At 43.0% G+C, this 13,194-nt stretch overlaps 1 protein-coding gene across 1 annotated transcript; it reads right to left on the reverse strand.

Annotated features, from left to right (window-relative positions):
• Positions 1 to 2,032: 2,032 nt before the first annotated feature.
• LOC138871972 (uncharacterized) lies at positions 2,033 to 2,392 on the reverse strand. The gene has a single exon (XM_070149900.1). It carries the CDS (start codon positions 2,390 to 2,392, stop codon positions 2,033 to 2,035), a length of 360 nt encoding a protein of 119 aa, XP_070006001.1.
• Positions 2,393 to 13,194: the final 10,802 nt, after the last annotated feature.

Consider the following 13,194-nt stretch of genomic DNA (forward strand, 5'->3'; position numbering starts at 1 on the left):
CTCTCTCAGTCATTAACCTCACAGCCACTCGGGCATAACAGTAGAATTCTGGGAAACTCGGTCCAAACAGTCTTCACATTTAAGAAGAAGAGTGATAAGCCAGTTTTAAACAATAAACAGGTAAAATATGGCTGAGGATATGCTTTCAAATAAATAGAATGAGGGAAAACAGTTAAAATGCCCCTAAGGGTATCAATAGGTCGGCACGAGGCCCCAAACATGGCATACAACCCATAATATAGCATAAATCTCTAAAATACATAATATCATAAGATTTCAAATCAAATACGCGACATAATAGTCGCTACGAGACGGACCAAGTCACGATTCCTACTGGTGCACGCCCACACGCTTGTCACTTAGCATGTGCATCACCTCATTTATCAAACAATACAAAATACCGGGGTTTGTACCCTCAATTCCAGATTTACAATGGTTACTTACCTCAAACCGGGTGAAAATACTACTCCGGATGCCCTTGCCTCTCGACTCGGCCTTCACTCGCGTCGAATTTATTCAAAATCAGAATCATAACGTCAAAATACACTAAGGGAATGAAGCCCATGCGAAATTAATCAAATTACAATACAAATCCCGAAATTAGCCAAACCCGACCCGGGCCCACGTCTCGGAATTCGATAAAATTTACACCAATAGATTCCTTATCTCCCCACAAGTTTGCACATATCAAAAGTCTCAAAATCTGACCACAAATGGCCCCTCAAATCCTCAAGTTAAGGTCTTCAATCTTAAGCCCTAGTTTTTCCAAATTTTAACCCTTAATTTCCATAAATTACAAGCCTAATCTGCGGAATAACACCATAGAAATGAGTTTTAGGTTCAACAAATTTACCTCAACGAAGTTTCCTTGAATTCCCTCTTCAAAATCCTCCAAAAAGCTCCAAAATGGACTTGAAATGGTGAAGAAATAGCTCAAAATCGCGAAGTCCATAATTTATATGTTTTGCCCCAACTAAACCGCTTCTGCGGTCACAAACTCGCACCTGCGGACCCGCACCTGCGGTCCCAGGTGCGCTTCTGTGAAATTCACTTAAACGTACAATGTCCGCATCTGCGATACTTTACTTGCATCTGCACTATCGTAGATGCGCTCACCTAGCTGCTTCTGCGGCTCTAGCTCTCCTTGGCCCCTTCCGCTTCTGCGGCCCCTTTCTTCGCATCTGCGGCGTCGCACCTGTGGTCCCCTATCTACAGGTGCGGAAATATTAGAAGCAGAAAATCTGTAGCTCCTCCAAAACTCCAACCTCTCCCGTCAACCATCCGAAATCACCCTGAGGCCTCCGGGACCTCAACCAAAAGCACAAACACATCATATCCCACTACTCAAACTTGTACCAATCTTCAAAATGCCTCAAACAACATCGAATTAACCAAATCATATCGAAATCAAGCCTAAGATTCCAAAATCTTCCAAATTTTGCTTTCGATCAGAAAGTCTATCAAACCACGTCCGAATGACATCAAATTTTGCACAAACATCCCAATTGACATAATGAACCTACTACAACTTCCGGAATTCCATTCCCATCCCTATATCAAAATATCACCTATCAACCGGAAAATACCAAAATTCAAATTTCGCCAATTCAAGCCTAAATCTACTCCGGGCTTCCAAACCCCGTTCCGATCACGCTCCTAAGTCCCAAATCATCACCCGAAGCTATCCGAACCATCGAAATTCACATCCAAGCCCTATTTCACATAAGTCAACATCTGGTTGATTTTTTCAACTTAAACTCGCTCACAAGAGACTAAGTGTCTCAAATCTCGCCAAAACCTTTCCGAACCCGAGCCAACCAACCCGATAACATATAATACCGATAAACAAAGAATTAGAAGCATACATGGGGGAAATGGAGTGGTGACTTATGAGAAGACTGGCCGGGTCGTCACATCCTCCCCCTCTTAAACAAATGTTCGTCCTCGAACGAGTCAAGAAACATACCTGAAGCCTCAAATAGGTGAGGATATCTGCTCCGCATCTCCCACTCAGTCTTCCAGGTATCCTCCTCTACGGGCGACCTCTCCACTGTACTTTCACTGAAGCTATATCTTTTGACCTCAACTTTCGAACCTGACGCTCCAAAATAACCACTGGCTCTACATCATAAGACAAATCATCGTCCAACTGAACCGTACTGAAATCCAAAACATGAGACGGATCGCCAATATACTTCCGAAGCATAGAAACATGGAACATCGGATGCACACTTGATACGCTGGGTAGCAAAGCAAGCTCATAAGCCACCTCCCCAATCCTCCGAAGCACCTCAAAAGGCCCAATGAAACGAGGACTCAATTTACTTTTCTTTCCAAACGTCATAATACCCTTCATGGGTGAAACCTTCAACAATACCTTCTCACCAACCATATAGGACACGTCCCGAACCTTCCTGTCAGCATAACTCTTTTGTCACGACTACGCTGTACGAAGCCTCTCCTGAATCACCTTCACCTTGTCTAAAGCATCCTGCACCAAGTCTGTACCCAATAGCCTGGCCTCACCCGGCTCAAACCAACCAACTAGAGATCTACACCGCCTCCCATACAAAGCCTCATATGGAGCCATCTGAATACTCGACTGATAATTGTTGTTATAAGCAAACTCTGCGAGCGGTAGAAACTGATCCCATGACCCTCCAAAATCAATGATACAAGCACGTAACATGCCTTCCAATATCTGAATAGTACGTTCGGACTGCCCGTCCGTCTGAGGGTGAAAAACTGCGCTCAACACAACCTGAGTACCCAACTCCCTCTGCACGGCTCTCCAAAACTGTGAAGTAAACTGAGTACCTCTATCTGAAATGATGGAAATAGGAACACCATGCAAATGAACAATCTCCCGAATATAGATCCCTACCAACCGCTCTGAAGAATAGGTAGTACACACAGGAATGAAGTGTGCTGACTTGGTCAACTGATCCACAATCACCCAAATAGCATCGAAATTCTTCAAAGTCCGTGGAAATCCAACTACAAAATCCATAGTGATCCTCTCCCACTTCCACTCCGGAATATCCATCTATTGAAGCAAGCCACCCGGTCTCTGATGCTCATATTTCACCTGCTGACAATTAAGACACCGAGCTACAAATCCCACAATGTCTTTCTTCATTCTCCTCCACCAATAATGCTGTCTCAGATCCTGATACATCTTTGCGGCACCCGGATGAATGGAATACCGCGAGCTATGGGCCTCCTCCAGAATCAACTCCCGAAGCCCATCCACATTGGGCACACATATTCGGCCCTACATCCTCAACACCCCATCATCACCAATAGTCACATCTCTGGCATCATCGTGCTGAACTCTGTCCTTATGGACAAGCAAATAAGGATCATCATACTGGTGCTCTTTGATGCAATCATATAAGGAAGACCGAGAAATCACACAAGCCAATACCCAACTAGGCTCCGAAATATCCAACCTCACGAACCGATTGGCCAAGGCCTGAACATCAACTGCAAGAGGTCTCTCCCCAACTGGAATATATGCCAAACTCCCCATACTCATCGCCTTCCTACTCAAGGCATCGGCCACCACATTGTCCTTTCCCGAATAGTACAAGATAGTAATATCATAATCCTTTAACAACTCCAACCACTTCCGCTGCCTCAAATTGAGATCCTTCTATTTGAACAAGTGCTGAAGGCTACGATGATCAGTAAACACCTCACAAGACACATCATACAAATAATACCTCCAAATCTTCAACGTATGAACAATGGCAGCCAACTCCAAATCATGAACATGGTAGTTCTTCTCATGGGGCTTCAACTGGCGAGAAGCATAGGCAATAGCCCTACCCTCCTATATCAACACACACCCAATACCAACTCTCGAAGCATCACAATACACTGTATATGAACCCAAAGTTGATGGCAAGACTAATACTAGAGCCGTGGTCAAGGCTATCTTGAGCTTCTGAAAGCTCTCCTTACACTCATCCGACCACCTGAATGGAGCAACTTTTTGAGTCAACTTGGTCAAGGGCGATGCAATAGATGAAAATCCCTGAACAAACCGGCGATAATAACCCGCCAAACCAAGAAAGCTGCGAATCTCTATGGCTGAGGACGGTCTGGGCCAACTCTGAACCGCCTCTATCTTCTTCGGATCAACCTGAATACACTCGCATGACACCATGTGCCCCAAGAAAGCCACTGAACTGAGCCAAAACTCACATTTGGAGAACTTTGCATAAAGTTTCTCCTCCCTTAACCTCTACAACAGAATTCCCAAATGCTCCGCGTGCTCCTCCTGACTACGCGAGTACACTAGAATATCATCAATAAAAACAATCACGAATGAATCAAGATAAGGCCAAAACACGTTGTTCATCAAATGCATGAATGCCGCCGAGGCATTGGTCAGCCTAAAAGACATAACAAGGAACTCATAATGACCATATCTGGTCCTGAAGGTTGTCTTAAGAATATCTGAGTCCCTGATCTTCAACTAGTGATAACCTAAACGGAGATAAATCTTAGAGAACACTCTCGCTCCCTGAAGCTGGTCAAATAAATCATTGATATGAGGCAAATGATACTTGTTATTGATTGTTACTTTGTTCAACTGTCTGCAATCAATACACATCCTTATCGTGCCATATTTTTTCTTCACAGATAGAATAAGAGCTCCCCAAGGCGACACACTAGGCCGAATGAACCCCTTATCAAGGGGTTCCTGAAGCTACCCCTTCAATTCCTTCAACTCCGCTGGTGCCATACGATACAGTGGAATAGAAATGGGTCGAGTTCCCTACACCAGATCAATACCGAAATCAATATTCATGTCCGGGGGCATGCCCGGCAAGTCTGCAGGAAATACATCGTGAAAATCCCTCACAACAGGAACAGAATCAATACTGGAGTCTCAGCACCGACATCCCTCACAAAGTCTAAGTATGAAAGACAACCCTTCCCAACCATACGCTGGGTTTCAAGAACGAAATTACCCTACTAGGGACAAAATCAGTCGAATATCGACACTCAATCCGTGGCACACCTGGCATAGCCAACGTCACTATCTTAGCATGACAGTCCAAAATAGCACGATACAGAGATAACCAATCCATGCCCAATATCACATCAAAGTCCACCATACAAAGTAATAATAGATCCACTCGAGTCTCCAGACCCCTAATAGTCACCACACACGACCGGTACACACGGTCCACAACAATAGTATCGCCCACCGAAGTAGACACACGGAAAGATAAAACAAGAGACTCACGGGGCATATCCAAATAACGAGCAAACTATGATGACACATAAGAAAAAGTCGAACCGGGATCAAATAACACAGAGGCATCTCTGCGGCAGACTGGGACAATACCCGTAATCACAGCATCTGAAGCAACGACATCGGTTCTATCTAGGAGTGCATAGAAACGAGCCTGACCACCACCTGATCGACCTCCCCCTCTGGGGCAACCCCTAGCTGACTGACCCCCACCCTTAATTCCTGAGTAGGTGGTGAAGTAACTGGAGCTGAAGTCGAGGGCTGACCCCTTTGCTGAAACAAACACTCAAGAAATCGAGGACACTGCCTCCTCATGTGCCCGAACTCTCCACACTCATAGAAACTCCCCGATGTTGGAGATGGGGACTGAAGGGAAACCTAGCACTGGAATGACCAGTAGAAGGGCCTGGCATGGAAGAACCCTGAACTGATGGAGCACGGGACAAACTCTGGGTTGGAAGGGCACTGAGTGATGAATGGCCCTGATGAGAACTGTGAGAACCATGACCCAATGAGGCCCCACAATAACCTGGGCAAGCTGACTGAGCCTGCCTGAATAGACGGCCTCTGCCCTACTGAAACTGACCTCTCGAAGGAGTACTACCAAAGCTACCAGATCCTTGAGGCCTCCCTCTCCTCTCGCTCCTAGCGACGAACTGACTCAATCTCACAGAAGATGTTAACAACCTCCTCGAATGTAGCACCTGGCACCCTCTCCCTAGTCATGAGAATCCGAAGCTAATACGTGAGGCCATCAACGAACCTCCTGATCCTCTCTCGATCTATGGGAACCAACCATACCGCATGACAAGCTAACTCAGAAAACCACATCTCCTACTGTGTCACAGTCATATCACCTTGACGCAACTGCTCGAACTGCCTGCGCAGCTCCTCTCTCCGAGACTGTGGCACATATTTCTCCAGAAAGAGAACAGAGAATTACTGCCAGGTAAGGGGCACTGCACCAACAGGCTTACGACTCTCATAAGCCTCCCACCAAGTGAAGGCAGCTCCAGAAAACTAAAAGGCATTAAATGTTATACCACTGGTCTCAAGAATACCCGCTATGTGAATAATCCTCTGACACTTGTCCTAGAAACCCTAGGCATCCTCTCCCTCTGTACCACTAAAAGTCAGAGGCTGGAGTCTACCAAACCTCTCCAATCGATACTGCTCGTCGTCAAGTATAACTTGTACCACATACTCCTGAGTTGGTGCAACCGGCTGGGCTGGAGGTGCCTCCGGTGTCTGAAGTCCCTGTATAACCTACTCAAATGTGCAAGTAACGGTAGTTTGGGTGCCTCCCCCGGCCTCAGAAGTAACTGCGATCGTAGTAACTAAGAATGCTTGAGCCAAATCGGTATACACTGATAGAATCTGAGCTAAAGCCTCTTGAAGGCCTGGAATCACAATAGGCACAGCTGGTGCCTGAGCAGGTGCTGCTGGAGCGTCCATAACTGGGACCTGATCCTGAACTGGGGCGGTTGGTGGATCTGCAGGTGCTGCCCTAGCTGTTGTGCGAGCTACACCCCTTCCCCTACCATGGCCTCGACCGCATCCTCGGCCTCTAGTTACCCCGACTGGTAGTACTGGTGGTTGTCCATCCTGACCAGTATCACGGGTCCTCACCATCTGTGAGAGAATGGAATAATAGAAGTTTAGTACTCGGATCAACAGATTCGCACGACAAGAATTTCAAGAATATTAAGTTTTTCCTAAAGGTTCTGCAGCCTCCCGAGGATAAGTACAGACGTCTCCGTACCGATCCGTAAGATTCTACTAAATCAGCTCATAAATTGCGAGACCTATGTAACTTAGGCTCTAATATCAACTTGTCACGACCTCAAATTCCTGGTCGTGATGGCGCCTATCACTATACTAGGCAAGCCAACCCGATCAGGTATCCTTAACAATTTCTTTTAATAAAACATTGTTCTAATATTAGTTAAGTCTCAATTTCTCATAAGAAACATTTAAATCACTGAAATGTGCGGAAAATAGTAAAACATTAAACCAACACAACCCAAACATCTGGTGTCACAAGTCTAGAGCCTCTAAATACACAAATCCGACTGTCTATTACATAACAAGTCTAAAGTGTAGAAAAGAGCAAGACAGGAAGGAGGAAAGCAGGACTGCAGATACCATGCATATACCTTGCAGTCTCCAGCAAACTCCGACAATGTTGAAGACCATCACTCTACAGCTCGAGCACCTGGATCTGCACATAAGGTGCAAGGAGTAATGTGAGTACGCCAACCCAGTAAGTAACTAAAGTAAATAAGGTCTGAAAGTAGTGACGAGCAGTTAAAATCATATAAAGGAGTAAACAACAGAATATCAAGTCAAACTCCATAGTTGAAAAACCAGTTTCGTCATAAAACTTCAGTTTCAATAGAAATAGTTTGAAATCATTTACTTAGCAAGTTTCAACAGAGGCTCATTATAAAAAAAAGAGTGAAATCAGCAAAAATATCATAAATGGGCCCCTCAGGCAAGGTATCACTCATAAATATAGCCTCTCGGGCAAGCCTCTCAGTCACTCGTGACTCAGCTCTTGTCACTCAGTACTCACACTCAATACTCAGGCTCAATAACACCCCATAATAGTAATAATCATAATAACCGCTGCGGCTTGCGGCCCGATCCATAGTTTATAGTCGACTACGCTCACTGGGGGTGAACAGACTCCGGAGGGGCTCCTATAGCCCAAGCGTCATATTGTTACGGCGTGCAGCCCGATCCAATATATATATATCGCTGCGGCATGCAGCCCGATCCATATAAGTATCACTGCGGCGTGTAGCCTGATCCGTAATATATACATATAATATTGCTGCTTCGTGCAACCCAATCTGTAATATTTATAATCCTTACCATTAGGTCCTCAACCTCTCTCAGTCATTAACCTCATAGCCACTCGGGCATAACAGTAGAATTCAGGGAAACTCAATCCAAACAGTTCTCACATTTAAGAAGTAGAGTGATAAACCAGTTTAAAACATAAACAGGTAAAAATATGGCTGAGGATATGCTTTCAAACAAATAGAGTGAGGAAAAATAGTAAAAATGCCCATAAGGGTCTCAACAGGTCGGCACGAGGCCCCAAACATGGCATACAGCCCATAATATAACATAAATCTCTAAAATACATAATATCATAAGATTTCAAATCAAATACACGACTTAATAGTCACTACAGGACGGATCAAGTCACGATCCCTATTGGTGCATGCCCACACGCTCGTCACCTAGCATGTGCGTCACCTCATTTATCAAACAATACGAAATACCGGGATTTGTACCCTCAGTTCCAGATTTACAATGGTTACTTACCTTAAATCGGGTGAAAATACTACTCCGTGATGACCTTGCCTCTCGACTCGGCCTCCACTCACGTCGAATCTATTCAAAATCAGAATCATAACGTCAAAATACGCTAAGGGAATGAAGCCCATGCGAAATTAATCAAATTACAACACAAATCCCGAAATTAGCCAAACCCAACCCCAGCCCCACGACTCGAAATTTGATAAAATTTACACCAATAGATTCCTTATCTTCCCACGAGTTCGCACATATCAAAAGTCCCAAAATCTAACCACAAATGACCCCTCAAATCCTCAAGTTAAGGTCTCCAATCTCAAGCCCTAGTTTTTCCAAATTTTAACCCTTAATTTCCATAAATTACAAGCCTAATCTGTGGAATAACACCATAGAAATGAGTTTTCAGTTCAACAATCTTACCTCAACAATTTTCCCTTGAATTCCCTCTTCAAAATCCTCCAAAAAGCTCCAAACCCGACTTGAAATGGTGAAGAAATAGCTCAAAATTGCGAAGTCCATAATTTATATGTTCTGCCCCAGCTAAACCGCTTCTGCGGTCACAAACTTGTACCTGCGGACCTGCACCTGCGGTCCCTGGTGCGCTTCTGCAAAATTCACTTAAATGTCCCATGTCCGATACTTTACCCGCACCTGCGCTATCGCAAGTGCGCTCACCTAGTCGCTTCTGCGGCTCCAGCTCTTCTTGGCCCCTCCCGCATCTGCGGCCCCTTTCTTCACATCTGCGGCGTCGCACATGCGGTCCCCAATCCGCAGGTGCGGAAATATTAGAAGCAGAAAATCTGCAGCTCCTCCAAAACTCCAACCTCTCCCGTCAACCATCCGAAATCACCCCGAGGCCTCCGGACCTCAACCAAAAGAACAAACACATAATATCCCACTACTCAAACTTGTACCAATCTTCAAAACGCCTCAAGCAACATTGAATCAACCAAATCATATCGAAATCAAGCCTAAGATTCCAAAATCTTCCAAATTCCGCTTTCGATCAGAAATTCAATCAAACACGTCAGAATAACATCAATTTTGCACACACATCCCAATTGACATAACAAACCTATTACAACTTTTAGAATTCCATTCCAACCCCTATATCAAAATCTCAACTATCAACCGGAAAACGCCAAAATTCCAATTTCGCCAATTCAAGCCTAAATCTACTCCGGACTTCTAAAACCCATTCCGATCATGCTCCTAAGTCCTAATTCATCACCCAAAGCTATCTGAACCATCAAAATTTACATCTGAGCCCTATTTCACATAAGTCAACTTTCGGTTGACTTTTCCAACTTAAACTCGCTCACAAGAGACTAAGTGTCCCAAACCTTGCTAAAATCTTTCTGAACCCGAGCCAACTAACTCGATAACACATAATACCAATAAACAAAGCAATAAGAAGCAGAGATGGGGAAACAGAGTGGTGACTCATGAGACGACTGACCGGGTCGTCACAATTTTAGGTAGATGACTAACATGAGCGTCTGGGAAAATATTAAGCCAATCATCATTAATGAAGCACCTGTCAACTCTTTCAAGAATCAAATCATTCCGAGTTCGTTTATTAGACCAAGTGTACTTTCTTCCCTTAAAACCTAGATCAAATAAGTTGCAGTTGTTTATACATGACCAAAAAATATCTACTCTATTATTATTAACCTGCCTACCACACCCATTTATCATTGGTAGCGAGAACCTCATTTAAATCACCACTAATAAGGCAAGGACCATTATAAGTTTCACGAATAGCTATAAGATTATCCCATAGAATTTTGCGTCAATTAAATAAGTTACTAGCATAAATCACAGAAAAGAGCCAGGGTTGAGTTGAGGAATATACCTAAACCATTGCATGAATTTCTTGGCTAGTAACAAATATTCTGTCAGTCTACTAGACCAAAGGAGCACAATACCACCCGAGCGACTATTAGCTGGCACTTCGATCATATCTATGAAAAAGGAAATTATCTCCAAGTATTTGGTGATTCTCCATCTTGGTCTTTAGGAGGGCAACTAGGCAAGGCTTATGATAGTCTAACATAAATCCAAAAATTCTTCTAAAATCAAAATTATTGCAACCTCTACAATTCCATATGACAAAGTTAGTGTGGCTATTCAGTGGGGCTAATTGATTGTTTAGGTTCACAGGGCTCACAAGTAATAAGCACTGACATGGTTTCATTTGCATGGTGGAAACATGCTTTTTTCCTTGGTTCCCCCCTGAAGATTTAAGTGCTTTGAACTCTGCAAATAAGGAGTTTGGTGAGTTGTGCTCTTATGTTTATGTCTCATTTTTGAGTATCTACTAGTTTTGGTGTTTGTGATATTGACGCCAACACAAGTACGCTTAGTTGAGCTCTAGTTGGTAGTAATTGATGTAGAGTTGGTGAATTTAAAGTGAAAAAAATATGAGATAGTTCAAGATTACTTCTTGGGATAGTGGAACTGCTTCAAGAATCTGCAATAGATGAAGGTTTGGAAGATTGATCTAGTTTCTCTATTATGTTAGATTTAGAGTGGGTCACAAGATTGTGGAGAAGTTAGGGTTCATGTGAAAGGTTAGAGGGTTTCCCCATAACCGAAGCCTTAGGTTTGAGGCTTCTTCTTGTGGATTTTCCTTCTGTAATTTGATAAGATATCAAGGGTCTTTTATCAGCACTACTATTGGTAGATTTACCAAGTTGAAAAGTAAGATTAGAATTCTTTATGGTTGTGGAATTGATATCATTCTCATTGGAATTCTCTTGGTTTATTAATATAGAAGAACTGGGTGGAGTGTGTTCAGGAATGTCTATGGTTATTTCAGGGGTGAGAATTTGTGTTTCAGGTTGTGCTTCGAATATATTAGGCAAACAAATTACAGTAGGAGTGGTTAATTTACCCAAACTTTCACTTTGGTGAACATCTATATGTTGCTTCCCAGTATGGACTGAGTTTGAAACATCAGAAGAAGAATTTTTGTCCATGATTTTGTCTCCAATAATAGTTGATGCAAGGCTATCATTGTGAGCATTGACAGAAATATTTTTAGAAATGTGAATGTTAGCTATCTGGGCGCTCTCTATTTTATCAAAACCAATTGACTGATTGAGAGTAGGGGCCATTAAAGGAATTAGTCTAGATTGTAACTTGGGTCTTATTAATTTTAAGTTAAGTTGCCCCTGATTAGCGAGTTCACTATCGCTTGCTAGCGACTTAGTTAGACCATATTCATGATTTTCAACAGCAGTCAAATTAAGATGAGCATATGAGGCAGATTTTGAAGAAGAGTTAGAATTAGGTTTTTCTTTGTAAGTAAAAGTTTTTTAATCAAGATACTTACTAGTGGTGGTGTAACAACCCGACTGATCGTTTTTAGCTCTAGTGCATCGTTCGGTGGTTTGAGGCCATGAATAGCTTCACTTAAGGTATTACGACTTATACGCGTGGTCGAAATTGGAATTTCGAAAGATCAGAGTTGATTTGGCAAGAAATTCTCATTTCGAAAGCTTTAAGTTGGAAGAATTGACCAAGGTTTGATTTTTGAGTAAACAACCTCGGAATCGGGATTTGAAGGTTCCAATAGGTTCTTATGATAATTTTGGACTTCGGCATATGTCCGAATCGGGTTTTGGATGATCCGGGAGCATTTTGGCGCTTATTGTGGAAGTTAGCATTTTGGAAGAATTCCATAAATTTGGGTTGAAGTGAATTTTAATGTTATCGATGTCCGTTTGGAATTCTGAGCATGGGAATAGCTCCGTATGGTGATTCTGGTCTTAGGAGTGTGTCTGGATGTGGATTTGGAGGTCCGTAGGTCATTTTGGGTTCATTTGGCGAAAGTTGGAAGTTGGAGGTTTTTGGAAGTTTGACCGGGAGTGAACTTTTTGCTATCGGGGTCGAATTCTAATTTCGGAAGTTGGAATAGGTCCGTAATGTCAAATGTTACTTATGAGCAAAATTTGAGGTCAATCAGACGTGATTTGATAGGTTTCGACATCGGATGTGGAAGTTAGAAGTTCTATAGTTCATTAGGCTTGAACCGATGCGCAATTAGTAGTTTTGATGTTATTTGGTATGATTTGAGGCCTCGAACAGGTCTGTGTTATGTTATGGAGTGGGTCGGTGTGATTGGACGAGGTCCCGGGGGCCTCGGGTGTGTTTCGGATTGTATCGCGCTCTTATTTGATGTTTTAACGTCGTTTCTTTGGACATAAAGATACCATATTAATCAAATGACCTTTGATTTATGATTGGATTGAATCATTAGATTCGTATCGTAATTACGGAGCCATAGCAAAAAAAATTGTCAAATTTGGACATCGTATGAGAGAGTTATGCCCATTTCCGTGTTGGAAAAAACTATTGGTTTCTGGTGTGGTCGCAATTGCGACCATCTCTATCGCAATTACGATGCCCACTTCGCAATTGCGAACTTTTTGTCGCAAATGCGACCTTTTCAAGCCCTGTTCTTATTCGCAATTGCGAAGGCTTCTTCGCTTTTGCGATGGTTCGCAATTGATTGCAAATGTGACATGTGCAGCTTGTTTTCCGCTGTGTAACTTGGATTTTTGCTTCATTTTATCATATTTTGAACCCTAGGT

This window comes from Nicotiana sylvestris, chromosome 6 (genome assembly GCF_000393655.2).
Source record: "Nicotiana sylvestris chromosome 6, ASM39365v2, whole genome shotgun sequence".
Lineage (NCBI taxonomy): Eukaryota > Viridiplantae > Streptophyta > Magnoliopsida > Solanales > Solanaceae > Nicotiana > Nicotiana sylvestris.